Source organism: Galdieria sulphuraria (genome assembly GCF_000341285.1).
Source record: "Galdieria sulphuraria unplaced genomic scaffold scaf_50, whole genome shotgun sequence".
NCBI classification, from domain to species: Eukaryota; Rhodophyta; class Bangiophyceae; order Galdieriales; family Galdieriaceae; genus Galdieria; species Galdieria sulphuraria.
Window position 1 is genome coordinate 97,777 of NW_005178425.1, and position 22,241 is coordinate 120,017.

General features: G+C 38.1%; 15 protein-coding genes across 15 annotated transcripts; 6 read left to right on the forward strand and 9 right to left on the reverse strand.

Annotated features, from left to right (window-relative positions):
* On the reverse strand, positions 1-1,904 carry Gasu_51560 (GMP synthase (glutamine-hydrolyzing); the record flags this gene model as incomplete). Its single annotated transcript, XM_005703765.1, has 3 exons — positions 1,623-1,904; positions 498-1,563; positions 1-445 (listed from the first exon to the last, which is right to left on the reverse strand). The coding sequence occupies exons 1-3, from the start codon at positions 1,770-1,772 to the stop codon at positions 108-110; spliced, it is 1,554 nt and encodes a 517-aa protein (XP_005703822.1). The 5' UTR covers positions 1,773-1,904.
* Positions 1,905-1,909: 5 nt separating this feature from the next.
* Positions 1,910-3,864, reverse strand: Gasu_51570 (transducin family protein / WD-40 repeat family protein). Its single transcript, XM_005703766.1, has one exon. It carries the CDS (start codon positions 3,533-3,535, stop codon positions 1,952-1,954), a length of 1,584 nt encoding a protein of 527 aa, XP_005703823.1. The 5' UTR covers positions 3,536-3,864; the 3' UTR covers positions 1,910-1,951.
* A 79-nt stretch (positions 3,865-3,943) lies between these two features.
* Gasu_51580 (60S ribosomal protein L36e) lies at positions 3,944-5,004 on the reverse strand. Its single transcript, XM_005703767.1, has 2 exons — positions 4,681-5,004; positions 3,944-4,630 (listed from the first exon to the last, which is right to left on the reverse strand). Exons 1-2 carry the CDS (start codon positions 4,951-4,953, stop codon positions 4,592-4,594), a joined length of 312 nt encoding a protein of 103 aa, XP_005703824.1. The 5' UTR covers positions 4,954-5,004; the 3' UTR covers positions 3,944-4,591.
* Positions 5,005-5,014: 10 nt separating this feature from the next.
* Gasu_51590 (pre-mRNA-splicing factor RBM22/SLT11) lies at positions 5,015-6,255 on the forward strand. Its single transcript, XM_005703768.1, has 2 exons — positions 5,015-6,164; positions 6,214-6,255. Exons 1-2 carry the CDS (start codon positions 5,075-5,077, stop codon positions 6,222-6,224), a joined length of 1,101 nt encoding a protein of 366 aa, XP_005703825.1. The 5' UTR covers positions 5,015-5,074; the 3' UTR covers positions 6,225-6,255.
* Positions 6,256-6,259: 4 nt separating this feature from the next.
* On the reverse strand, positions 6,260-8,624 carry Gasu_51600 (protein phosphatase 2 (formerly 2A), regulatory subunit B''). The gene is made up of 3 exons (XM_005703769.1): positions 7,621-8,624; positions 6,603-7,568; positions 6,260-6,556 (listed from the first exon to the last, which is right to left on the reverse strand). The coding sequence occupies exons 1-3, from the start codon at positions 8,525-8,527 to the stop codon at positions 6,405-6,407; spliced, it is 2,025 nt and encodes a 674-aa protein (XP_005703826.1). The 5' UTR covers positions 8,528-8,624; the 3' UTR covers positions 6,260-6,404.
* Positions 8,625-8,844: 220 nt separating this feature from the next.
* On the forward strand, positions 8,845-10,673 carry Gasu_51610 (uncharacterized protein). The gene has a single exon (XM_005703770.1). The coding sequence runs from the start codon at positions 8,899-8,901 to the stop codon at positions 10,408-10,410; it is 1,512 nt and encodes a 503-aa protein (XP_005703827.1). The 5' UTR covers positions 8,845-8,898; the 3' UTR covers positions 10,411-10,673.
* Positions 10,674-11,199: 526 nt separating this feature from the next.
* Gasu_51620 (uracil phosphoribosyltransferase) lies at positions 11,200-12,074 on the reverse strand. Its single transcript, XM_005703771.1, has 2 exons — positions 11,924-12,074; positions 11,200-11,880 (listed from the first exon to the last, which is right to left on the reverse strand). Exons 1-2 carry the CDS (start codon positions 12,036-12,038, stop codon positions 11,357-11,359), a joined length of 639 nt encoding a protein of 212 aa, XP_005703828.1. The 5' UTR covers positions 12,039-12,074; the 3' UTR covers positions 11,200-11,356.
* A 55-nt stretch (positions 12,075-12,129) lies between these two features.
* Positions 12,130-13,034, reverse strand: Gasu_51630 (uncharacterized protein). Its single transcript, XM_005703772.1, has 2 exons — positions 12,566-13,034; positions 12,130-12,519 (listed from the first exon to the last, which is right to left on the reverse strand). Exons 1-2 carry the CDS (start codon positions 13,019-13,021, stop codon positions 12,214-12,216), a joined length of 762 nt encoding a protein of 253 aa, XP_005703829.1. The 5' UTR covers positions 13,022-13,034; the 3' UTR covers positions 12,130-12,213.
* Positions 13,035-13,039: 5 nt separating this feature from the next.
* Gasu_51640 (uncharacterized protein) lies at positions 13,040-13,994 on the reverse strand. The gene is made up of 3 exons (XM_005703773.1): positions 13,752-13,994; positions 13,597-13,701; positions 13,040-13,547 (listed from the first exon to the last, which is right to left on the reverse strand). Exons 1-3 carry the CDS (start codon positions 13,953-13,955, stop codon positions 13,062-13,064), a joined length of 795 nt encoding a protein of 264 aa, XP_005703830.1. The 5' UTR covers positions 13,956-13,994; the 3' UTR covers positions 13,040-13,061.
* Positions 13,995-14,574: 580 nt separating this feature from the next.
* Gasu_51650 (uncharacterized protein) lies at positions 14,575-15,445 on the forward strand. The gene is made up of 2 exons (XM_005703774.1): positions 14,575-14,687; positions 14,737-15,445. The coding sequence occupies exons 1-2, from the start codon at positions 14,635-14,637 to the stop codon at positions 15,161-15,163; spliced, it is 480 nt and encodes a 159-aa protein (XP_005703831.1). The 5' UTR covers positions 14,575-14,634; the 3' UTR covers positions 15,164-15,445.
* A 4-nt stretch (positions 15,446-15,449) lies between these two features.
* Positions 15,450-16,554, reverse strand: Gasu_51660 (uncharacterized protein). The gene is made up of 5 exons (XM_005703775.1): positions 16,353-16,554; positions 16,170-16,296; positions 16,051-16,115; positions 15,861-16,008; positions 15,450-15,809 (listed from the first exon to the last, which is right to left on the reverse strand). The coding sequence occupies exons 1-5, from the start codon at positions 16,421-16,423 to the stop codon at positions 15,570-15,572; spliced, it is 651 nt and encodes a 216-aa protein (XP_005703832.1). The 5' UTR covers positions 16,424-16,554; the 3' UTR covers positions 15,450-15,569.
* A 380-nt stretch (positions 16,555-16,934) lies between these two features.
* Gasu_51670 (uncharacterized protein) lies at positions 16,935-18,198 on the forward strand. The gene is made up of 2 exons (XM_005703776.1): positions 16,935-17,178; positions 17,232-18,198. Exons 1-2 carry the CDS (start codon positions 17,028-17,030, stop codon positions 18,116-18,118), a joined length of 1,038 nt encoding a protein of 345 aa, XP_005703833.1. The 5' UTR covers positions 16,935-17,027; the 3' UTR covers positions 18,119-18,198.
* A 290-nt stretch (positions 18,199-18,488) lies between these two features.
* Gasu_51680 (SNARE associated Golgi protein) lies at positions 18,489-18,834 on the reverse strand. The gene is made up of 2 exons (XM_005703777.1): positions 18,652-18,834; positions 18,489-18,600 (listed from the first exon to the last, which is right to left on the reverse strand). The coding sequence occupies exons 1-2, from the start codon at positions 18,813-18,815 to the stop codon at positions 18,519-18,521; spliced, it is 246 nt and encodes an 81-aa protein (XP_005703834.1). The 5' UTR covers positions 18,816-18,834; the 3' UTR covers positions 18,489-18,518.
* Positions 18,835-19,174: 340 nt separating this feature from the next.
* Positions 19,175-20,298, forward strand: Gasu_51690 (ribonuclease HI). The gene has a single exon (XM_005703778.1). It carries the CDS (start codon positions 19,275-19,277, stop codon positions 20,253-20,255), a length of 981 nt encoding a protein of 326 aa, XP_005703835.1. The 5' UTR covers positions 19,175-19,274; the 3' UTR covers positions 20,256-20,298.
* Positions 20,299-21,494: 1,196 nt separating this feature from the next.
* Positions 21,495-22,241, forward strand: Gasu_51700 (arsenical resistance protein ArsH; the record flags this gene model as incomplete). Its single annotated transcript, XM_005703779.1, has 1 exon — positions 21,495-22,241. A coding segment is annotated over exon 1 (727 nt), but the record flags the coding sequence as incomplete, so codon positions are not given.

Consider the following 22,241-nt stretch of genomic DNA (forward strand, 5'->3'; position numbering starts at 1 on the left):
CGTCGTTGGTGCGGCAATATCAAACACAAAAGAGTTTATCGACAATATATGAATAGACCAGGTGGTTTTAATAGACCACTCGACTCTGTTCCTTAACAAGTATATTCCTATTCCCATTCAATAGTGGCTGGAGGTTTACTAGTGATATCGTATACAACTCTATTCACTCCATTCACTTCGTTAACTATTCTAGAAGATACTCGTTCCAATACCGACGATGGTATAGAATACCATCGAGCTGTCATATAATCCACCGTTTCTACTGCTCGAAGGGCAATCACATCTTCATAGGAACGAGAGTCACCCATCACTCCTACTGCTTTTACGGGTAATAATACAGCAAACGCTTGACTAATACAACGATAAAGATTGGCGCGTTTCAACTCTTCGATATAAATACTATCCGCATGTCGCAATATTTCTAGTCGTTGTTCGTCAACTTGTCCTAAAAAAACCATTCAGAGAAGCACGCAACAAGGACATCACTTGCACTTAACCAATAATACGAATAGCTAAACCTGGACCTGGAAAAGGATGGCGATAAATACTTTCTTCCGGTATTCCCAATAATGTTCCAAGCTCTCGAACTTCATCTTTGAAGAGATCTCTCAATGGTTCAAGTAACTTGAGATTCATTTTCTCCGGTAGTCCACCCACATTATGATGCGTTTTGATAGTTACAGAAGGTCCCAAATGTGAAGATGACTCGATCACATCTGGATATAATGTGCCTTGCAATAAGAAACTTGCATCCGATGACTTGGCTTCCTTTTCAAATACTTCAACAAACGTCTTGCCAATCACTTTCCTTTTCTCTTCGGGATCCACAACACCTTGCAACAGTTGAAGAAACCGACTAGCCGCATCCACATATCTCAATTGCACACCGCAGGTATCTCGCAAACGATGAATAACTTGTGACGCTTCATCTTTTCTAAGCAAACCATTATCCACCAACACTGCTTCAAACTGATTACCGATTGCCCGACTCGTCAATACAGCAGCAACAGTGGAATCCACCCCTCCTGATACTGCACCAATCACTTTGGCACTCCCAACTCTTTGCCTAATCGACGCAATTGCATTTTCAGAAAAATCTTCCATAGTCCAATCACAACGACAATGACAGATATGGACAACAAAGTTTCTCAATATTTGTAAACCAAACTCTGTATGCGTTACTTCAGGGTGAAACTGTAGTCCATATAAATATGGTTTCATATAAATAGCAGCGAACGAACAATTATCTGTTTTTGCGATGGGAACAGTTGAAGGAGGCAACTCAGTTACCAGATCACCGTGGCTCATCCATACAGTAAACGTGCTAGGAACATCGCGAAAGAGATCTGATTGTTCGATTACAGTTAACATAGCATGACCGTACTCGTACTTGGTTCCTCTTGCAACTTGACCTCCTAATTGGTATGCAATTTCTTGTAATCCATAGCAGATGCCTAGAATAGGGATTCCAAGTTCAAATATCTGCTTCCACGTGTGGGGTGCGCTGTGTTCATAAACTGAACCTGGTCCTCCACTTAGAATGATGCCTTTTGGTTGAATAGACTATAAAGGAAGAACGAAACTATTATCTAGACAAGATAATGGTACTGCACTTTGCTCACCTTGATTTCCTCCAACGAGCGGTCAAAAGGTAATACGATTGAATGAACTTTACACTCTCGAAGTCTTCTAGCAATAGAATGACTGTATTGGGATCCAAAATCTAGAATAAGCACTGTTTCATGACTATCTGTTCTTACTGAGCTTGTCATAGATGAATGACCGACAACAATCGAAAATGGAATACAATTTCAGATAGTCAATGCAAGGCTGGACGATATGTTGTGCTGGAAAACTTTACAACTTTTCACACTATCGAATATGGAGTGAAATATTCCAAATCTCGAAGTATTTGAATGAGTCTCACTTTCTCTTTGTGAGTTTGTAAAACTTATTTATATTCTTTGGTTTCACTAGAACAAGGACTCACCCTGTTAAAGTATTCGGTAATAGATTTGAGTTGTAAGGGTGTCCTACTATCGTCACCTTCTCTCCTTTGACGTTTCCTACTCGGGGTATCGACCTTTACACTATCAGCCCAATAAAGTCTTGTTGCATTGATTGGTGAGTTTGTCACGCAACTACTTGTTTTCATCATCTGTCGAAGCCGTGGTCCTTGCCATAGACTCACCATACAGTCGTCTCCTGAAGTTGCAATCAACTCTGGCTCCGTTCGACACCAAGCAACGTCGGAAACTTCACCTTGATGACCTTCTAACTCGAGGAATGGATAGAGACAAGATTCAGTTGACCTATTTTGGCCAAGATACCAAATATATGCTTTCGAATTACAGGAACCTGTTACCACGAAGTTTCCATCCGGACTAAAATCACACTTTACATAGAATGACATATTCTGACCTCCTGTTAGTATTGTACATGCTCCCCATTCTATTCGGCTAGGATCATATAGATACACTCTGGAGTCAGTAGAGCACGCCAAAAGATATCTACCATTACTATCCATTTGAATGGAAGAAATCCCGTGAGGTCGCGATGTTAGTTCTTCATCACATCCAGGATGACATACGGCAAGAAATTCAACCTCCTTACTTGTAGAAGAGATTTTCCTAATGTCCCATAGTTTTACAGATCCATCAACAGCACCCGAAGTGAAAAGGAGATGGCCATCACTTTGAGGATGAAAAGCCATTCCAGTAACACCATAAGAGGTAGACGCTTCATTTTGTGGGCGCATATCCAAAGCACTTGACGTTCTTCTTCTCTTCGTTACTCGGTCTTGCAATGGAGATGCATAACTTGGAGAATGAACCTGCTGCAACGATAGAACAGGAGATATGGCGTAGTTTTGTCCCAAGAATGTACTTTTCGCAGGACATCTCGTATCCCATAACATTACATTGCCATCTCTACCAGCAGAGCCAAGAATCTTACCATCAGAAAGAGGCAGTTCTCTTACAACTTTCACCGATCCTCTGTGTCCTATGAGGCTGTTTACATGATCCCAAGTTGTTGTGTCAGTTATTCGTATTGTTTGGTCTCCAGAAGCAGTTGCTATTTGTTGGTCTGTTGTACCCAACCAACAGACATCAAATATTGCATTTTGATGGACCAAAGTACTTAAAGCAGCTTTGTTTTTCCAAGCAGCCGGTTCTCTCCATTCATCCAATCTATATGCTCTTGTGTCTGTCTCTCTTGGTATTGTATGCAACCATTTTCTTGTATCTACAACTGTTAAATATCCTTCTTCATCGACACACGCCAATGCTTGTCCATTACAGGCTCGCTTTGAAAATTTTGTGGAAAACACCGGTATGAGTATATCTGCTGCATCTGTATAAAAGTGAAGACAGTGATTTGGAGAAGTTTGTAAGTTCTCGAGGCTATTTCGTAGCGAAGAGCTGGCATACTTTTGAATGGTTGCTTCCTCCAGTATTGCCAGTTCTCGAGATAGAAGCCTGTCTATAATGTTGGAAGTTCTTCTACCCATTTTTTCACGTTTCTTAGGGAGCATAGCCTTTTTCAAGCTCTTGTTGTACTGTAAGTATAGTTATTTAGTGTATCATCCATGCCATCCATGAGCATTATACCAAATAGACCGATCAACAGAATACTGGGGATAATCTGTTCATTTAAATTCAAATTATGTGGCGGGCCAATTTAGTTGAACAAGAAAATGGCGCTTGTTTTCTACCTTTCTTTGATAGCTAAATATCATCAAGAAGACTCAATATAATCAAACAATACTTTTCTCAATAATTTGACGTATTTTACGAAAAATGAACAGAACGTACAGTCTCGTTTACGCTTTTGAAAGAACTGTATACTAATTGTAGTTTCCAATGCCATATCATTTTGGCAGATGTCATTCAAGTATATCTCTCTCTCTCTTTTTTTTTATAGACAAATTCAACGGAAAGGAAACACGGTAAAAATGTATATTCATACAACGACTGTTTATGAACTACGAAGAACTTTTGATTGCATTCCATCTCAAACTCATGGTGTGGTTTTTTCCGTTTTGAAAGAAAATGTGTTGTATGCAATATTACAAAGCCAACTTGCTGAATTTCCACATTTCATAGCGAAAAAAAAGCAAATGTATGGGGAAGATTGGTTACTCAGCATCCAATGAAAGAGAAAAGGCATTATTCCAATGCTGCAAATGGAAGTCAAATGTCTTATGCATAATTGCATGCCTCCGCTAGGAATTTTGTTCATTTCCTCTTCTGTTTTATTTCTGTTTTAAAATCATAGCCATTTGCGAAAGATGAAATCGGTGATTGTGAATATGCAAGTCATCGGAAACTTTCGAAGAATCGATGATATCAAAACTAGTGGACGACGCTATGAAGCTTTGAAACATTCCGACATTCAATCCTATCGCAACGTTTTCATCAAAGAGAAAATCTTGAATGAAGAAGACATATGGTATCAAATACATAGTGTGATAATGGTATATACGTCCTTGTGCCTTGGCATGTGACTATTTTCCAGTTGAAACACAAAGAATGTCTAGCGAACTCAAGTAATAAAATGATATAGAGTCATCGACCAACTCGCTTTCACTTTATTTCCGTCCAGTACTACGACGTAAAACAGTGGCCATCTAACCGACAAAGATGAGCAACAACTCCAGAGACCCACTCTACTCCTTACCTCATCCCTCTTCTTCTTAGCTCTCAAATGAGTACCTAATCTCTTTTTCGCGTATTTGAGTGCACGTTTGTCTTTTCCTACTCTCAGCAGTTCGACGATGCGTTTCTCGTAAGGAGCGAAACCACACACTTCTCGGATGACTTCTCGAACAAATCTGGAGCGCTTCTTCACCCTTCCTCTTCCTTTCGTCGATAGTTTTCTTTTGGTAACGACATGACCTTTATTTAAACCAACTGCGATACCGGAAGGTGTCCTCGTTTCTACTTGGACCATCGCAAGTTTTCAATCCCACTCCACGACGACGAGAGAATCAAATTTGTGTTGAGAGAGTTAGGAGTGGTGGAGGGTTCTTCGCACTGTGTGGGATATCTTTATCTGAATATTGATTTCTATCATGGCAAGATACCAAGGCGCTGCCAAAGGTGGTATAAGTGGTGACCCCAAAAAAGCTGCTACCGAAAGTGCCGACTTTCCCATTCTTTGCGAAAGTTGTTTAGGTCCTAACCCTTACATCCGAATGTTGAAGGACTCCATGGGTGCTGAATGTCAAATATGTACCCGTCCTTTTACTTGTTTTCGTTGGAAACCTGGTGGAGCTGGAACTCGGTATAAGAAAACGGAAATATGTCAAACCTGTGCCCGTTTGAAAAACGTTTGTCAAACTTGTTTATTCGATTTGCGGTACGGGTTGCCCGTTCAAGTTAGAGACCAAGCGATAGCAGAAGGTGATAGACTGGCAACGTTGGTTCCCAAGTCGGATATCAACCGAGAATACTTTGCAGAACAAGCAGACCGCCTAGTAGCCACTGGAAATGTAGAGGCGGTCTATCAACAGCCTGCAACTAACCCTATCGTTGAAAAGCTAGCTAGAAAAGAACCAAGGTATCATAGAAACTTGTCACATGTTTGTTCGTTTTATCAAAAAGGAGAATGCAAAAGAGGAGCTTTATGTCCTTACAGGCATGAAAGAGCTCCCGATGATGAACAACTGACGACACAAGGTATCAAAAACAGATATTATGGAGTAAATGATCCCTTGGCTGAGAAAATGTTGAGAAGATTGGGAGAAAAAACGAGTTTTCCTGAACCACCGACAGACCCGAAAGCAAAGACATTGTTTGTTGGTGGAGTTGGTTCTTTGGTTTCCTATGAAGAGATTGCACAATTATTCGAAAAGTATGGTGAAATAGAAAATATTAAAGTCATTCGTGAAAAGAGTATTGCATTTATCGAATTTAAGGAACGCATTGCGGCAGAAAGGACAATGGAAACGTTATATGGAAAAGTTCATCTTGGAGGACAGAAAGTTTTCCTTAATTGGGCTAAGCCTCATGAAGAGAACGATAATCTAAATGATCCTTCTACTATGTTACCAGATAACTATTCGGTAAAAAATAAGACAACTGAGAATGATAACCTTTCAGAGGCACTCAAGGACACTCAGAATAATTCTCCAGAAGAGGTGCAACGAGTAGACTCTAATAGTCATCACCAGAATGTCGAACATTCAATAGAAAAGACTGATTTTCCAAGAAAACAAGTGACGACAACACATACGATGGCTCTTCCTTATGAGGATGAGCTTCCATTAGAATTGGATAGCAAGAAACGATATCCTAGTCAACAGCCAACCCAAATGGGAAGTAAGAAACCAAGAAAGCCAATATCTTATGCTTTCATTTAAATGGAAAATGCAAATGAACAGAGTGTATTGCTAATTACATCTAAAAGGGAGCTTCTCCAGTTGCCAACCAATTTCTATCTTCAGCGACAACATCATCCCAAGACTCCTCTTCAGCTTCTTCTTCAGCACTTAAACGTAAATATTCTATAGCAGCAAAACGGTCCCAATCAGTAAGCTCGGGAGTGGCATGCTCTATTCAAGGTTCATTTCAAGAAAGAAAAAGAAAAAGTATCATTACCTTGACGAATCAAATAGGGATCCTTATTTTCGATGGAAATAAACTTATTCAAGTTGAATAGTACATTGAAGAAGTTGCTTCGTAATTTGCATCTTCGTAACGTACTTCGAGTGATAATAGGTTCGAATAGATCAGGCCTAACCATATCTAATAGTTGACAAACAATATCTTCTAACGGAATAGGCTCATGCCCTAAACATTCCATTCGGTGAAGTTGTTCCGAATAAAAATATTCCATGTCATATAATGTTATCATTCCATCACCATCCAAGTCAATACATCGAAACCAGTAGTCCAATGCAACATCACTATTCTTGTCCTCTTCACTAATGCAAAACCAAATAAAATCCGTGTAACTCATAAACCCTTCCTCTTTACAGTCTCGAGGTCTTCCATAACCACCGAAAATTCGATCCACAATTCTGTAAGTAAGTGCATGTCCTCCATAACGAAGCATGTCTTCCTTATCAATTAACAAGTCATGATCGGTATCTAATTCCCAAAATCTACAATAAAGAACATAAAAGTGTTCATAAGAGAAAAATCTGCGTTCCCTATTGATATCTTCCTCTCGATCAACTTCTAAAAAAGTTTCAAAAATCTTTCCCTTTTTCAAGTCTGATTCAAACAGTTTAAACTGGTGCCAACGAGCGCAAGAGTAAAAAATCCGTTCAATTACTGTTTCTGCGTAACGATGTTGAAACTCTGGAGTGGCTTGGAGGAAGGCCAGTCCAGGATGAATCTGTAAAAATTCTTCTAAAAAAGGAAATAAATCCTCGTGTATGAGATAATTTCGATCGCTAATGCCTAAAAGAACTGAGAAAAGTAGAGAGTTTCCACTTTTCCTAGCACAAAAAGTGTCATAAAAGGAAATTACTTCCCGCTCCAATAGAAATTCTCTTGCAACTTCATTTTCTGAATCAGACATAATGTCATGAGAATCATCTCTCATAGGAAACTCTGAACCTACAAAACACTCTATATTTTCTTCATCTACATTAGAAAAGAATATTCCTACCTTGTACTGATTGTTTCAAGAGTCTATCAAACACAGGACCTCCTATAAATGAAGGTAACCCTAAGATGCCAGTCGTGAACTCTGTAAACTCTGTTCTTCCTAGCCTTCCTCCGTTGCGACTCAGAAATGTCTTAAGATTAGACCGTTGTCTTAGTTGCTCTTCCATGACTTCAGGAGAACCTTCCGGAAAGAAGAAACGAGGAATGTTTGAAAACCTTTGATACAACTGAGTGGATGAAGACTTGGACGACATTGTCTGAGCGGAACTCCTTCTATACAATTGAGCACGTCGAGGACTCATAGGGGGTGTTCCGCTTCCCAAGCTCAGGTCTGGTAAATAGTTCCCAGTGAGCGCTGCCCTTCGTGGAGACAAAGCCACCCTAGGAGAGAATGTTAAGTTAGCCATGATAAATCTCGTTGTTGGTGAAGCTGGTGTTTGATTGCCAAGTGACTGAGAGCTTGCACTCATATTGGGTGAGACCGTTTCTGAGCGTGATATGTCAATAGGAAACGATGAGTTTGGAATCATTGTTGACCCTATTTCACCCTCTGTTTCCATATATGTTTTCTTTTCTCTTCTAACAGGAACCGCTGACTTTGCTGCAAACTCCGTTTTGTTTTCAGTTTCAAGAGTAGCCGGAACGTTTCCGCTAGAAACTTTCTCGTTTCCTGCTTCTGTTTCCGCCACTTGATAATTCTTGCGGGCATCGATCAGACGATGAATAAGTGCTTTTGTCTCTGCCTTGGAGAGCCATGCGAAAAACAGTTCGTCTAGTTTCAGTTTTGGATAAGGTCGGACGTCTGCCACGGATGGAGACACAGAGAAGTAAGTATCTTTTTGTGCCATATCCCAGTCACGTTCTTCTTCTTTGTTATTCTGCGACTTGAGTCCGCTTATTTGGGACATAAGCTGCTACAGAGACGACACTATTGAATGATGATGGTGTGCCACAGTTTGCCAAATCGGGAAATAGAATCATTGCATTTTTTTCCTCGTTGGAAATGGCGCCATTTTGATAAAGGACATGAAGGTATGGTGTGAGAAAGTTTACCTCTATTTCCTCCCTACGCCTATCTCTGTTGTTTATCTATGCAAAAGCTTTCAATATCGACAACATATGGGCATTATTCAATGCATAGTATCCTGGTCTTCCAAACTGTCTTGGTTTTGGATATTCTAATCTGTTTCTATATGTGCAAGCAAAGCGGTCAAAAGGGAGCGGGAAAAATTCGAGAAACTTTGGCCAACGATTGTATCAGTCGTCGATTCTCGTTCTGATGAAGAAGCGAAGATTTCTATTCTCTTTAGGAAAGAGAAAACTTTTTTGGTTAGTAACGATGATTGGTTTTCTATACTTATTTTCTCCCATGGGAAGGAGTAAATACTTGCCACCAGAAAGACAACGTTTAAACGAACCAACGAGAAAATTACCGCAAAAAGCTGACTTGAAAAGCATTTATTCTCAATTCCAATTTGCGGATTCGAAAGAGAGTACTGTGACAGTTATCATAAGTTGCTTTATGCGTCCCAACAGCTTTGAAACCGTTGCTTTGTCTTTTTTGAACCAAACAGCACCCATAGTAGATGTCATCGCGTATGTATCCGGTTCACCTTTCAAAGAAGAATATCTTGCAGTGGTTGAAAGAATAAAGAAAGTAGATTCAAGAATATCCGCTTTTGTCTCAGACGTCAATCTAGGATACTTTGGGAGATTTCAGGTTGCCCTTCAGGTGAATAGTGACTTTGTGGTATTCGCGGACGATGACGTGATTCAAGGAAGAAAGACGATAGAAGCTTTCATAAAAGCTTATAGATTTGCCGGTTTTGTAGGTGTATTGGGTGTTCGAGGTGTTATATACGATAATATCTTTCCTGCTTGGTTGAAAAAACTGAAGCCTTCAGTTATATCAAGAAAATATGGAACAATTCAGTCAGAGCTATCGTTTTCCAGTACACGACCAACAGAGATACAAACTCATTGGCTGAGCTCAGGTGCTGAAGTAGATACTTTGTTTAGCTTCTGGTTTATGCCTTCATCTTGGGTTCAGTTATTGTATCTTGAACAACCTGTTACCACATTGACTGCGGAAGATATCTATATATCCTATATAATACAAAAATATTTGGAAAAACCAACTTATTATTTGTATAGTGACGACCCAGATTTTTGTGGATATCTTTCTCCAGAATTAGGCAATCATAATAGAAGTTGGGTTGACGTAAAAGACGAATTACCCAATATCACATTATCACAACTTCACGACGCTCTGTCTTCTTCATTTGTAACAAGCAATATATCTTCTAGGATGTATCGATGGGTTCGAAATGCTGTTTTAGCTTCTCTTGTAGAACGTGGATTTTATTTGAAGAGAATGGAAAAACTACGAAGACGCCAAGGTCGTGCATTATTGATATTTCCTAGTTCGTTTGAAAAAAATAACGTGGAACAGACAATAGTGAAGTGTATGGAAGAACCTGATACAAGTATCTGGATCTTGTGTAGACAGCCTGATTGCAGGGAATATGTTGGTTCGTCTAACTTCCTTGCAGATATACTGGATGGTCCCTACTCTATTATCTTTTCTAACAAAATTTTCCGAATAATACTCCCCAATCAAACGAGTCGCAGTTCATATTACTCGAGGTTTTTAATGGATATCACAGCTCTTATGAGAAGTCAAAAAATATCTGATATTTCAGTAATATCTCCAGACTCGCTGGAACTCCAAACTTTGAAATTGGCGGCACAATTAGAAGAGGTTGAGTTGCATGTATATGATAGTCACTGATGCCACATTATTTGCCAACTAGCGATTATGGAAGCAGTTTTAAATATTATCATCTATTTGTTTGAATAGTTTCAGAGATATGAATGTGTTGAATTGCCAACCACCAAACACAGGGAAAGCAACTGTTTTTTTAGAAAATTTATCTCTACTATTAAGGACATTGAATTTTTTCGACCAATCGACTAAACAAATTGATGATGACTACTTGTTTAGAATCAGATACATACAACAAAAATCTTCCAAATAAAATGTCCCATTCAGGTTCAAATTTCAATTTATTCTTTCTCGCAACTATAGTTTAGACATTCCAAGAATAAACTCAAACGACAGGCCAAAAGATAAAAGCGAAAAGAAACCAACGCGTAAGATTCAAATAATCCAAATACTTGAAAGCTAATTCGTGAGAGCATGCGCTTTGCAAGAAAGTTAAGACTGTTACAACTAAAAACATTTTCTTTTTCAAAGTCGTTTGTACTGCAATCATGCAAATGAGAAACACAAAGTGGAGATATAAAGCAGGCTTGTTTCAGAAGAAAAAAAATTTTACGTTTCTAAGACAACAAAAGAATGCAATTCACGGTTTTGTAAAACGTCCAAAATTAAATATGATTGGTTTCTATCGTTTGGCACCATTTTTACTTTTGGCCAAACCAAGTTTAGGTTAATTTGAATTATTTTTTTTAATATTTACAGTTCGTCAACAGAAAATTAAACTTACTGGTTTGAATTAACTTTCCTTTTTCAGAAAAATTAATAGTTTACAAGAGAGGTTGATCTCACTGTGGTTTTAAATTTTCAGTTTTTCTGCAATTGTACAGCAGCGTTTTAAACTAGTAAAATAGTCTTCTTTATTAAACTTTCTATGCATACGAAATTTTTTGTTTCTGACTGCGAGCTTTTTGGTTAAGTAATGTATCAGCTACCGATATTGGTTTGCAGGGTCTTTTTAGAGAGTTCCAAAATACCTGTCTCCAAAATCACCGCAACCGGGAACTATGAAACCTTTATTGTTCAGGTGTTCGTCTATTTCTCCAGTTACGATGGTTATTTTGGGGAACTCATTATGTACCCGGATTATGCCATCTTTTGATGATAAAATATTTACTAAAATAATTTTTTCCTCCTTGACACCTGCTTGAAGCAAAAGTTGCAAAGCCATAGTAGCAGTGCCTCCAGTACCAAGCATAGGATCCATCAACAAAACGTGACGTTCCGAAGTATCTTCTGGAAGCTTGGAGTAGTATAAACAAGGCTTTATGGAGTGTTCATCTCGCTGAATCAGGATTTTGCCTATACGAACGTTTCTACAAACTGCTCTTAAAGCCGTTTCCATCGCTTCTCCAGCGCGAACTATAGAGACTCCTAATATTTTGGTATGGAATTCAACTCCCTGATAGTTTGCACGAGTTGGAGTTGTCACTTTTTTTTCTTGTACGGGTAGAAAGTTGAGTGCAAATTCGATCACGAGTCCTAGACTTATTGAGCGAAAAAAGGTTACTTTGCAACACCTTACGAATCACTCTATCTGCGTAGAAGACGAAATCAGAACCGTTGGTATTTTCATCTCTTATGATAGTCATCAGTGCTTTCAACTGACTGGTTATGGGGTGTACATGTACAGAGTCCATAACGGCATTGGAAAATGCAGATGTTCTTCGTTGTTGTTGTTGTTGGTGGTGGTCTATATCTCTTTCTCTCAAAGCATGATGGATACTGTCAAAGTGATTTCTCTGTTTTATAAAATAATAGATATGGCGTAATATATCTACAAATGCCATAAAACAAAACATCCGATACAAAAAATCAAACAAAACTTCGCTCTAAAAAGTTTTGCAATTCATCTTCTTTCGTATCCGTCACTCGAAAATAATCACCGTCTTCATTTTCCATTGCAAATAAATAATGATTTAAAGTATTTAAAAAGTCATCGTTGGATCTTTCATCAAAATCATCCCAAGAACTAGAGGATAAATACTGCATATCTTTTAATTTTCTTTTCGTTCCCAAGCAGTAATTTTGAGGATTCAATTCAAATGGCTCTTCTTGCATACGCTTGGTAACCGACTCCGAAAGCTTTCTTTCGTTTTTGTTATTGCGTACGAAATTGTCCTATCCAAGTCTCGGTATCCAGAATTCAATAAACTACTCAACTCACCTCAACATCCGACGTTTTCTCGATAGGATCAAAGTCAATCCACTGCAACGATGCATCCGACTCCGTGCTTTGGTTAACAACTCCATGAGATACATCATATTCACTACTTCTCTCTGATGATGGAAGACTGTAAGTCACTCCACATTCATATAAGCCGACTTGAAGGTGTTCCATTTCCCCAAGTTTCGTTTCTGTCATGGTATGTCGTTCTCTAACTTCAAAGTCTGCCACGTTACCAGCAGTAGTACGAGTTGAATGACTAAACAATTGACTACTTAATAATTCAGCAGCTTGAAAGACAGTTCCTTCTGTTTTCATATTTCCACAATTGGCATTGCGTTCCTTGTGTGCTCTCTTTACGGATAAAATATATCTACGGCGTTGCCTTCTTTCCAAGGAGTTCATATTTCCTGACTCTTTCTGCACCGACTTATCATCACAATGTTGTCTCTCCATGGATAAAAATTCTTTGATCATCATAGCACCGTCATGTATGTTAATCATACGGTAATTTGATATTTTTCTGAACATGATTAGGAGAATCCGAGTCTGTCTCATCAGCATTCAAAGATTCTTCATTTGTTTCTCTTAAAACATGGGTGCATTGTCTATAAGGAAGAAAACAATCATCAACTACTGACATATCCTTATAAACAGTTTTCCTGGCTGTCCCATAAAAGATACCCAAGTGACGCTTGGCCTTCGCTCTGGATTTTGGGATGATGGAAAGCAGACGCTCTTGTGCTAATGAAAGAAGGTGTACTCTAGGGTCTGCAAGTTGTGCTAACATATAAGAGTCTTCTTCACTTTCGGGTTTCTGATCATCCACTCTTTGCAGTACCAATTCCACTGATTTTAACAACTTGGAAGGTAATTTACCGTGAGGTGGGGCTTCGTATAATACAAAATAACGAATTCTGTGATTGCTATTTGCAAACTTTAACCACGACGTCATGACAGTGTTGTTCTGGAACCAGTGCAACTGAACAAGCGCATGAGAGTTGAGAATGTGCACAATTCTCATAGCTTACCTCTAGAAACTCATTGTTGCTCAAATCCAAAGCAAATCTTCTACAAACAGGTTCTACTGTGGGTACCCAATCAGCAGGTAGAACCAAGTGATAATTGGCCAACGACTAGAGAGAGGACATCAATTTCGTTCATTTTCTATCGACCGCTTACTTACGTAACCGATGAGTACGCCGTTTACAACGCCAACTGGTTTGAAAAGTTGGTCTACAAATTTGGGTTTGGAACCAAGGAAGACTCTGTGACGTAAAGCTAAAGAAGAGTCCATGAAAGAGGGTGGTAATTTAGGTTCTTCCCTAGCCAACAACCACTCTCTCGCCACTTCGTGTTGTAACAACCTCAACGAATATACGCTACCCATACTTGCTTAATCCAGAAAAATGAGAAAATGTCTAATTTCCCCATTTCACACGTGTGTGTGTGTGTGTGTTCGTATCTCATTACCCTTTTCTTTCCCTTCCACTTTCTCCTCCTCTCCTTCGTTCCCAAAACAAAAGGATGCCAAGGTATGCATTTTTCGTTCAACTTCTTTTGGCGCCAAAATAACAATTTTTTTGGCGCACTTGAAAAAAACCTCTCAAATAATATATATATATATATATGTATATGTATAGAATAGTTAGACAGAACAAATCTCAGATTATCGTAGTTGTAGATTGGATAAGAATTGTTCTGCTTCGTTATCTTTTATAACCATTGTATTTTGTTGCAGCTATAGTAACCAGAAATATTGACTCCCCTTTTGACCGACACTTGTATAAGAGTGTTTGGTGTTTTGATATAGTCTTCAGGTTTAGATGCAACAATTATCCTCTCCGTTGAATATCTCTAGTCATTAGAGTATATGTAGTTTTTTGGAACCAGATTGATGACTACATATGCGCATATACTTGAGCTATGATCAACAAAAACCACTAAATTAATTTGAATGGATATGGACGATTGGATCCCCGCAATAGATATGTGATCGGAAGAGGGAGATGTTTACCATCGATTGGAATTGTTCATTTTGGGTGGAATTGGGATATATACCTTGAGAGATGAGTTCGTTGTTGCAACGAATGAGTGAAGCTAGGAGAAACTTTCAAGAAAGGTAAACTTGAAATATTTCTGTTTCTACATACTCATGAGCGTCGGTTTAGAAAAAATAGAGGGTCGAACGGAACAACCCATCATATGGACCCCAACGATGTCCCAGCTTCACCTAGAGCAGACTCCTCTGTACATTCAGAACACTCTGTTGCTTCCGCTTGTTCAGATGGAGGGGATTTCCACTCAGAAGAAGAGCGTATGGGGTCTCCTATCCACTCCTCACATCTATCCCAGAGTTTGCCTGGTAGCTTGGACTTTTTTATGAAACGCTGGTCTCGAGGTTCTAATAATAATAATAATAGTAAGGTTCAACAAGAAACAACAAAGCCCATGGATATTCCTTCGGATTCAAGTCCTGTTGATAGTCCAGTAGCTAGCGCACCTCAGGGTCCTGGTTGGTCTTCTAGAAGAGGGCACGTGGAAAAGGCTGCCAATGTAACCAAATCTTTTCGAGACGTGTGGCTAACTCCTGATTGATATATTGAGTGTATATGGTATTTGTGGTATGTGAGTGCATATTTGTGGTGGATGAGAAAATGATGACTATGCTTGTTTTGCATAATATATGGGGAGCAGACCTTGTGTATTTTTTATATCATGGCTATTACCATCTCGAGAATAGATGATGTGTATTCTATTTGACAAAATGATATAACTTTTTATAATCCAATGCTAACCATTCGAATTGAAATTATTACGATAGGAATAAAAACACACGAGGATATGCTCTCATCATAAGAAGGAGCCATTACAGAATAGACAGAGAAAGGAAGAAGAAACCAGCATTTGCTCATTTCATTCATTGTCCAAAAAAAGAAGTTGTGAATCTCTCCTATCGTATGACTATATATTGTTGTGTAAGAGGAGTTTGAATGGGTACTTTTCACGTTCGAGAAGGTTTCTTTAACGCATCTCGACTACGCAACCTTCTTGGTTCATCAATGGAAGCGATCACATTTTCTTCCTGAACGGACTGACTAGTACTCAATGTTCCACTACTGCGTCTCTTTGTTTGTCTCGTTTTCACGATTTCTGTAGATGATGTTTTGCTTTCTCTACTCAGTCTCTTTTTACCACCGGCTACACTTTTCGCTGGATGATAAGTACGATAAGCAAATAATATCTATCACACACCATTATATGGTGAATCGTTTCCAACATAACATTCACTTACTGGAATAACGAAATAGGGTAAATACGCCGACGTGAATATCCAAGGTGCAGGGTTCTTATATCTTCCAAATACATATTCCGATATGACAAACAAAAATGAGTATCCAATGATGGAAGCAAACACGACGGCTGGTATACGTATCCATCGACTAGCAAGAGTTAAATCAAGTTCTCTATTCCTCATTGCTCACCTCTTCCCGAGTCCACGATATATAGCCACACAACAAGCTGTGCAGAAAAAGGGATAAATAGTCACCTACAAGTATAAGGATGTATCAACGAGACAATCAATGGGAAAATGTGAACATACCTCGAACCAAGTCATTGCACGAAACCACAAAGGTGGATTGCCAAGTAGTGGGTCACATAAACGAACCCACCAAGCAACTAATTCTTTGGTCACAGTCGGTGGCCAAGAAGATAAACCAAGTGCTGTACTATTGGATACATGTCGCTATTTCAATCCAGTTTGGACTCTCTTTTCAACACTTACGCATCAATAAACCAACTGATGGGTATAAACGAAAGGAAAAATATAAAAAACAAGGTATCTACGATCAACATACTTTTTTCATGCAATAATAAAGGAAACGGTGTTCAATCTCTTTCTATGCGGATAGAAATCCAATCGGTACAAGAAAAACACCAAGTCACGATTGAAGAATTGAATGAACCCCAACACCCTCTCCTCCCTTTCCTCTTCATCCTTCTTCTTCTTCTTCTTCTCTTCGGGGCACATCTCAACTGGAATCCTATCCAAAGAAAAAATGGCGGGCTAAGTAGCCGTTACATGAGATGGATCCATCATCATCATGGATGGGGGAGTTTTTATGTCGAGAGTGGGAAGAAAAATACAAATTCTCTCTCTTTTTTCTCTCTTTTTCTCTCTTCTCTCTCTCTCTCTCTCTCTCTCTATATATATATATATATATATATATATGTATATATCAATAGGACACATCTTCACCATGCTCTATTATTTTATTCATTCATATCCATCATCCATAATGCTGAAATACACTTATTGAAGGAGACAAGTTGTTTTTTTAAATACTAGTACAAACTATTATTAGATTATTCTACTATCTTGAAAGAGTGATATTTGTTATTATTGATTGGAAAAAGGAGAATCACAAATCTTCATTGGGATTGGCTGTTGATTAACAATATGTCATTTGCTTCCCAGTTTCGGTACAAAGTGTTGCGACAAGAAGACGCCACAGAAGCTACCAGACAATTAGAGTTGGACGTTATTGCAGGTTTACAGTCACAACCTAAACATCTTTCGTCTACCTACTTTTATGACCATGAAGGTAGTGGTAAGTTGTGTTCAACCCTCCGCGGATGAACACAAATGAATTGTTTTTTTCAGCGTTATATCAACAAATAACCGAATTGGATGAATACTATTTGACTCGTTGTGAATTTGAGATATTAAAGACTCACGGTAGAAAGATATGTGATCGTTATTTTGGACACGGCCAACCTGTCAACTTGGTAGAGTTGGGAGCAGGTGATGGAAGAAAAACTAGAGTTTTATTAAAAGAGTTGTTGGAAGCTCAGGTTGATTTCCAATATGTACCTATTGACATATCGGAGTCTGCTATGAAAGAACTTGTGATTGGTTTAAAGAATGAGTTTCAAGACAGCCACTTGCAGTGTTTTGGGTTAGTTGGAGACTACAAAGATGGGTTACAGTGGTTATCTTCCCAACAACACTTTAGAAAAAACTTTGTTCTTTTCTTGGGTTCTTCTATTGGCAACTTTACTAGAGAGAATGCTATTCGCTTTTTACGTGGATTGTCTCAGATATTAAGAGATGGAGATGAGTTGTTATTAGGAGCTGACTTGTTAAAAGATCCCACGATGATGACTCGAGCCTATATGGATTCGAAACAAGTAACCACCCATTTCAATCTCAATTTATTGAAGCGTATCAATCGCGAGTTGGAAGCGGACTTTGATTGTAGTCAGTGGTATCATTATGCGTTTTATCGAAGTGATATTCAGGCAGTGGAAAGTCAGTTGATTTCCAAAGTCCCTCAACAAGTGTCTATCGGTTCTTCAGGATTGCGTTTTTCGTTTGCCGCTTTTGAATCTATTCATACCGAATATTCTCACAAATATCTTTTACAAGAGTTGGAAGAGATGGCTGCTTATTCCGGTATGCAGTGTTGTGAGTTTTTGTTGGATGAAAACAAGTGGTTTGTGGACTGTATTTGGAAAGTTGATTGTCACAGCAAAGGTTTCCGTAGTTGATTTTGGACGACGACAACAACAATAAAGTCAAAATATGAAGAAAACTAGTTGCTGCAAGTAATAAATACAAGTGTTTTGGGTTATACTCCATATCTCTCATAATCATACGAAAGAGTCATTTGAGTTCAATCGATCCAAGTGTAAAAGCCATCTTCCTTTCAAGTGCTCGGAATGAAACATTTTCTAGGTATAATAAACTAATTCTACTAATCCTAACATGATTGCTATGTATTTGGATAAAGTTATGAAAGTTGTGGTTTCAATTCTTGTCTAACAGCAACAATCAACAATACTTACTACTTGAAATCATACCTACAGAATCAAATAGTTGCTGATAAAAGATGGAATAGAGGCGATAACCTTTTTTCATAAATAAGAATAAACCTTTAATAATATATTATTATGTTCTTATACCAGCTTCCATCCATTTCTTTGCTTGTGGATATTGTTCAAGTCTCTTTTGAGTCCAACGATATAAAATACTTTTGGCTCATAAAAAGGATACCATAGCTGCCAATCATTTAAAAGTATACATACAAGCAAGTCCATAATACAGATTCATGGATAATCCAATTGCCATTTCTATAGCAACCGTACCAGGAAAACAACCAACAACAGCTATGGTATGTACTCCAAAGAAAATAACAAAACGTAAAGGTAAATCAAGTGACTGAATCCATTGCAAACTACTTTTCATAAGATTCAGAATCTATACAATCTTTTAACTTGCCTAGATGATAATATAGGCCAATTATTGTGAACAGTTACTAGACATATTCTATCAAGTTCCCTCATTCACTTGATAGACAAGAGACTTATCCAAAAATAATAACAGAACAGCTATTCCTTTGGTGATGCTTTTCGTTGTATATTTCTTATTCGAGTTGGATATACTTGTTGAGAAGAAGGTCTCTCTTCTGTCCGACAAACAAGTTGAGGAGTAACTACTCGGAGATTTTTCTTTGCAACCGACACAAAACTACCTTTGTGACTATAACAACAAATAGGTTGTCTGTTGCAACAATTCCTGTAATATCTTCTACTAGTGAGTTGATATACAACTCCTATCAATGAAAAACAACAGCGGTATTCTCTTTTCATATATTTGGCTTTTTGAGAGGAAGAAAATGTTCCAAAAAGCAATGGCAGTTGTTTGATGATGATCGGTTTTCAGTTGTTCATTTGGTTGAATTGGAAACGAAACAGTCGACTGTGTTACTCTTTTGGTCTACATACGCATATTAGGTGGTCATCTCTTTGTTGGACATATTGGGGTGTCATACCAAAGCTTGGCATGTCTACACAAAAGATGTTGGCGGGTCGCGTTTCGAAAGCCTTGACTGAAAAGACTAGTCGTCGTACTCAAAAGTATCGTTGGAATAGCTCAAAAAATAAATATTATGCCATAGTTGGAGGTAAGAATGGGTTTACTGGAGTAGTAGACAATTGGGATGCTTGTAAAGACCTCGTTCATCGTGTAAGAAACACAAGATATAAGAGTTTTAAAAGAAGAGAAGCAGCTGAAGAATTTGTGAAAACTCTAGCAGGATTAGGAGAAGACTTTGGAACTTTTCTATTCCAAGTTCCACCTAATGAACCTTTTACTTGTGTCAATCCACAATATAAGGAACAAGGGAAGCGTATACTTAAACTATATACTGATGGTGCTTGTATTTCGAATGGAAGTTGTAGTGCAAAGGCAGGATATGGAGTTTATTTTGGTGATGGAGACTCAAGAAATATAAGTAGACCATTGTTGGGTCAAGTACAAACCAACCAACGTGCAGAATTGAGTGCTATGATAGCTGCTTTGGAAAGTGTTTGTAAGGAACCTATTGTTTATGAATCAGAAGCTGAAATATATATTTATACAGATTCCAGATATGTAAAGGATATTTTAACTGCAGGTTGGTTGGAACAATGGAAACTTAACCACTGGAAAAGAAAAGTAGGAGAGTTGAAGAATTTGGATCTTATTCAACGTCTGGACTATTTATGGAACAAAGTACATCAACAAAGTAAAGCTAAAATAGAAATTGTTTGGGTAAAAGGACATGATGGATTAAAAGGCAATGAAGAAGCTGATAGACTAGCCACTTTAGGCATTCATCAAAGATTAAGTCGAGATAATGTATAAATGTTATATCTTTTGAATTGTTAATATACACCCAGCAATCCATTCTTTCTACTATTTGTAGGCGACAGTTTATTTTCAAAGTGATATGAGAAAATACTCGAATATTTGCTATGATACACTTCCACCAAAAGGAAGCCAAAACATGAGTAATGACTTTGTTGATACAAACTCCTCCAGAAGCAATTCTTTCCATCACTTGCTCATCCACGAGTGAATCATTGGAAAATATATACAATACGAATGTTCACTATACCACGACATATACTTGTTCTAATGATTTCTTCCTTCATTAAACAATCATCTAGAGAATATATAGCGACAGAACTAGGCTTATCAAAAGAACCCATATACAATTTGACCGCGAGTATGGTTCAATAATACAACTGGATGATCAAAATGAGTTGCATTCATTATATAAGAATAATCACTGAGTCATTGCATAGTCTACAGAAACACATATCTGATCACAGTTGAAAGTCTTTCAGACGAGACAATCATTCTCGCAGTCTTTTGTCATCATCATACAAAATAACATTCATGACTCACATCTTTACCAATCACAACTTTTGTAACTGCGTGATCAGTTACTTCTAGCCAATGGATAGTAATGGAGAAAGATGTTTGGCAGTAGCTTTCATGATCTTATGTGCTATAGAAACTCCCCTAGTTTTAACCCCTTTCAGTTTCACAACGTTCAACACTCAAATATTGTGAAAGAAGAGCTTCCAATAAGTGTGCAATATTGGGAGCTTGTTCAGAGGGTTTTAACAAAACGATGTTTTCTGCCGTAATGGCGCTAAAAAGAGACAGTAACTATGCAAACTTGGTCAATCCCATTCAGGTGAATCCTATTCTATCTTAACATCTTGTGGCTTCAGTCGCATCTCCTATTAGCAAGAAAACAAAAACGAGTTCTCTCACATATTCTAGTAGCCATCCAATTCTTTCAGGTTTTAAATATTTTCTCAAGTTTTTATTGAAATCATTGACTAGAAGGAAATCTCTTCCAATCCTTGTAAACTGCTACAGAAAGAGCTTTTTCTTGTTCAAATTTTCGTTACAAAACCGACAAAAAACGCTCATACTTTTGGGAATAACGGTTCTCAAAAAGTTAATAAAAGTAAGATATTTATGCTAAGCGTCTCTATTTTTGCCCTATCATGATGATGAAATGATGTTTACAAGTTGTCATAAGAATCAATGAGTATATTCGAAAGACAAATAAGACTTGAGATATTGTTGAGTATACACATTGAGAAATGGATTGTCCATTGACAGCTGAAAAGGACTTGAGTGAATGGAAAAAGTTTCGTTTAGACTCTGACAAGAATGACTGGATTGAGGATATAGATATTTCTGGTGCCAAGTCTTTGTATGAAAAGGAAGCTCAAGACAGACCACTAAGAGTACTAGTATTGTATGGTTCCTTAAGACAACGGTCTTTCTCTCGTTGTTGTGCTTATGAAGCAGCCAGATTGTTGGATTATTTGGGTGCAGACGTACGAGTTTTTGATCCTACAGAGTTACCTGTAAAAGGTCAAGTGGAGGAAACCCATCACAAGGTCCAAGAATTGAGAGAATTAGCTCTTTGGTCAGAAGCACAGTTTTGGTGTTCACCTGAAATGCACGGGAACGTAACGGGTTGTTTTAAAAATCAGATTGACTGGATACCACTTAGTTTAGGTTCCGTGCGTCCTACACAAGGTCGTACTTTGGCTATATGTCAAGTGAATGGAGGTTCACAATCCTTTAACGCAGTAAATACATTGCGAGTATTGGGAAGGTGGATGCGTATGTTTACTATTCCAAATCAGTCTTCTATTCCTAAAGCTTGGCAAGAGTTTGATGAATATAACAGAATGAAACCTGGTCCTTTGAGAGATCGATTGGTCGATGTAGTTGAAGAGTTGGTCAAGTTTTCGTTGATGTTGAGAGACCATTCTTCTTTTTTAGTAGATAGATATAGTGAAAGGAAAGAAAAGGGAG

What these genes read in the sequence shown, in the direction of transcription:
- Gasu_51570 (XM_005703766.1), bottom strand. Translation starts at nt 3,535, where the DNA reads ATGCTCCCTAAGAAACGTGAAAAAATGGGTAGAAGAACTTCCAACATT.
- Gasu_51580 (XM_005703767.1), bottom strand. Translation starts at nt 4,953, where the DNA reads ATGGTCCAAGTAGAAACGAGGACACCTTCCGGTATCGCAGTTGGTTTA. An exon ending in CTAAGAAGAAGAGGGATGAG is followed by an intron (nt 4,631 to 4,680) that starts GTAAGGAGTAGA and finishes TTTGTCGGTTAG; the next exon opens with ATGGCCACTGTTTTACGTCG.
- Gasu_51590 (XM_005703768.1), top strand. Translation starts at nt 5,075, where the DNA reads ATGGCAAGATACCAAGGCGCTGCCAAAGGTGGTATAAGTGGTGACCCC.
- Gasu_51600 (XM_005703769.1), bottom strand. Translation starts at nt 8,527, where the DNA reads ATGTCCCAAATAAGCGGACTCAAGTCGCAGAATAACAAAGAAGAAGAA. An exon ending in CTTGAAACAATCAGTACAAG is followed by an intron (nt 7,569 to 7,620) that starts GTAGGAATATTC and finishes AGTGTTTTGTAG; the next exon opens with GTTCAGAGTTTCCTATGAGA. An exon ending in TCCCTATTTGATTCGTCAAG is followed by an intron (nt 6,557 to 6,602) that starts GTAATGATACTT and finishes AACCTTGAATAG; the next exon opens with AGCATGCCACTCCCGAGCTT.
- Gasu_51610 (XM_005703770.1), top strand. Translation starts at nt 8,899, where the DNA reads ATGAAGAAGCGAAGATTTCTATTCTCTTTAGGAAAGAGAAAACTTTTT.
- Gasu_51620 (XM_005703771.1), bottom strand. Translation starts at nt 12,038, where the DNA reads ATGGACTCTGTACATGTACACCCCATAACCAGTCAGTTGAAAGCACTG. An exon ending in CTACGCAGATAGAGTGATTC is followed by an intron (nt 11,881 to 11,923) that starts GTAAGGTGTTGC and finishes CAATAAGTCTAG; the next exon opens with GACTCGTGATCGAATTTGCA.
- Gasu_51630 (XM_005703772.1), bottom strand. Translation starts at nt 13,021, where the DNA reads ATGGAGAGACAACATTGTGATGATAAGTCGGTGCAGAAAGAGTCAGGA. An exon ending in AGAAAACGTCGGATGTTGAG is followed by an intron (nt 12,520 to 12,565) that starts GTGAGTTGAGTA and finishes AGACTTGGATAG; the next exon opens with GACAATTTCGTACGCAATAA.
- Gasu_51640 (XM_005703773.1), bottom strand. Translation starts at nt 13,955, where the DNA reads ATGGGTAGCGTATATTCGTTGAGGTTGTTACAACACGAAGTGGCGAGA. An exon ending in ACGGCGTACTCATCGGTTAC is followed by an intron (nt 13,702 to 13,751) that starts GTAAGTAAGCGG and finishes TCCTCTCTCTAG; the next exon opens with TCGTTGGCCAATTATCACTT. An exon ending in GCAACAATGAGTTTCTAGAG is followed by an intron (nt 13,548 to 13,596) that starts GTAAGCTATGAG and finishes GCGCTTGTTCAG; the next exon opens with TTGCACTGGTTCCAGAACAA.
- Gasu_51650 (XM_005703774.1), top strand. Translation starts at nt 14,635, where the DNA reads ATGAGTTCGTTGTTGCAACGAATGAGTGAAGCTAGGAGAAACTTTCAA. An exon ending in AGGAGAAACTTTCAAGAAAG is followed by an intron (nt 14,688 to 14,736) that starts GTAAACTTGAAA and finishes GCGTCGGTTTAG; the next exon opens with AAAAAATAGAGGGTCGAACG.
- Gasu_51660 (XM_005703775.1), bottom strand. Translation starts at nt 16,423, where the DNA reads ATGTTGATCGTAGATACCTTGTTTTTTATATTTTTCCTTTCGTTTATA. An exon ending in ATCAGTTGGTTTATTGATGC is followed by an intron (nt 16,297 to 16,352) that starts GTAAGTGTTGAA and finishes TGTATCCAATAG; the next exon opens with TACAGCACTTGGTTTATCTT. An exon ending in TATCGTGGACTCGGGAAGAG is followed by an intron (nt 16,009 to 16,050) that starts GTGAGCAATGAG and finishes AACTCTTGCTAG; the next exon opens with TCGATGGATACGTATACCAG.
- Gasu_51670 (XM_005703776.1), top strand. Translation starts at nt 17,028, where the DNA reads ATGTCATTTGCTTCCCAGTTTCGGTACAAAGTGTTGCGACAAGAAGAC. An exon ending in TTATGACCATGAAGGTAGTG is followed by an intron (nt 17,179 to 17,231) that starts GTAAGTTGTGTT and finishes TGTTTTTTTCAG; the next exon opens with CGTTATATCAACAAATAACC.
- Gasu_51680 (XM_005703777.1), bottom strand. Translation starts at nt 18,815, where the DNA reads ATGAAAAGTAGTTTGCAATGGATTCAGTCACTTGATTTACCTTTACGT. An exon ending in TATTATGGACTTGCTTGTAT is followed by an intron (nt 18,601 to 18,651) that starts GTATACTTTTAA and finishes ATGAGCCAAAAG; the next exon opens with TATTTTATATCGTTGGACTC.
- Gasu_51690 (XM_005703778.1), top strand. Translation starts at nt 19,275, where the DNA reads ATGATGATCGGTTTTCAGTTGTTCATTTGGTTGAATTGGAAACGAAAC.